Below are 1,621 nucleotides of genomic sequence, written 5' to 3' on the forward strand. Positions count from 1 at the left end.
CATTTCCTTCCTGCCAAGTGATTTAAACTGTTTGTAACCATTCTATGAGGAAGTAACCAGTGGTGGGATTCAACCGGTTTGCACCACTTCGGCAGAACTGGTAGCTAATTTTTTGTTGCCCAGGCCCAGAATGGACTTCCAGAAGCGGCATCCACACAGAGAACCGGTTGTTCACATATTTGAATCCCACCACTGGATGTAACCCTGCTTTAATGAATCATTTCATTACTACCTCACCCCTCCCCAGACCTCTTTATTCCAACAACACAGCTTTGGAGAACATATCCAAAGCAGTATTTTAGCTCAAGCCAAAGTATTTACATCCAAAGCTTCTGTCTGGCAAATCCACATGGAGAGAGTAGAGCAGGCTTCAGCAGCAATCTTTGGCCCCATCAGCATCCCGCAGCTGTTTCCTAAAAAGGGCCCCAATTCTTGCAGCCTGAAGAATTAAAGAGAGAATGATGTTTTTAGAAAGAGAAGTCCAACAGCCTGCAATCTCCTCCTCCTCCTCCTCCTCCCTTTGTTTTTGGCTGGACTTTTCTATTCCCCATAATCAGCCTTCCAATATTTATATATTGATCAGACACAACATACAGGGCATCCATTATTTTAACTTTCCTCCAGGAAACGCAGATAAAGAATTGTTTGAAAGACTAGAAACCTTATATGAACTTTTGGTTTGTTGGAAGAAAAATCTTCATCCTGGTTCATCCAAGCTGGGAATGAACATGGCAACAGCTTTGGGAAGAAGGTTGTAGTTTATTGGAGAGGAGAGCCAGACAGGAAGATGGCTCTGGCAGAAAAGAGGAGTGAGCACATGTAGGGAGTGGGTTTTTTATACCCTCTGAAGCCTTTTGTTTTGAGTTGTTTCCTGTTCCTGTGGCATGAACTTTGAACTGAGTCTGAGTGTGCTTTTCTGGGCCTTGGTATCTGTGATTTAATCCTATTATGTTTCCCTGGGGCTGGGCTAATGACTCTTAGATCAGGGCTTTTCAATCTTTTCACCCATTGTACCACTTTTAGGATATGGCAACGTCCGAGTACCACCAGTCGCCTAGCAAGGGGTCAAAAACTTGATGACCAAAAAAAAAAAGGAAAAAAGTGATAAAAGTACTGGTAGTCCTTGACTTACAATAGTTCGCTTAGTGACTGTTCGAAGTTACAGTGGCACTGAAAAAGTGCCCCCCAAGCCACAGCCGAGCAAGACAGCGTCCGGCGGCGTTCTTCCTCCTGTCCGAGGTTTTCATTGTTGTGAGCATTTCTGTTGAGGATTGGCAGTGGGGGTGGGGTGGGGGAGTGTTTAGTTCTTATTTCCCCTGTCTGCTGGGTGGTTGCAGCAGGTTTTGGTCACTTCACACGACCCTGGGACATTGTGACCGTCATAAATATGAATCAGTTGCCAAGCATCTGAACGTAAATCACAAGATTTGATTTTGATTTTGATTTTATTAAATTTATACCCCGCCCTTCTCCCGGAGGACTCAGGGCGGCTTACAGCCAGTTTAAAACAATGATATAATACAATACAAAATTTAAAAAGATTAAAAATAACTATTTAAATTTGGCCGCTTCTACTAAAAATTTAATTTAAAACCCCTTTAAAATACCCCTAGGCCAGTCC

General features: G+C 43.1%; 1 protein-coding gene across 1 annotated transcript in view; it reads right to left on the reverse strand.

The window, feature by feature from the left end:
* Positions 1–303: 303 nt before the first annotated feature.
* LOC114923411 (killer cell lectin-like receptor subfamily B member 1B allele B) overlaps positions 304–1,621 on the reverse strand; it is a 14,989-nt gene continuing 13,671 nt past the window's right edge. The window contains exon 6 of the mRNA XM_029286338.1: positions 304–439. Within this exon, the coding sequence (XP_029142171.1) occupies positions 304–439 (136 nt within the window). The remainder of the gene's footprint in view (positions 440–1,621) is intronic.

This window comes from Protobothrops mucrosquamatus, unplaced genomic scaffold (assembly GCF_001527695.2).
Source record: "Protobothrops mucrosquamatus isolate PMUCROS unplaced genomic scaffold, P.Mucros_1.0 scaffold3351, whole genome shotgun sequence".
NCBI lineage: Eukaryota > Metazoa > Chordata > Lepidosauria > Squamata > Viperidae > Protobothrops > Protobothrops mucrosquamatus.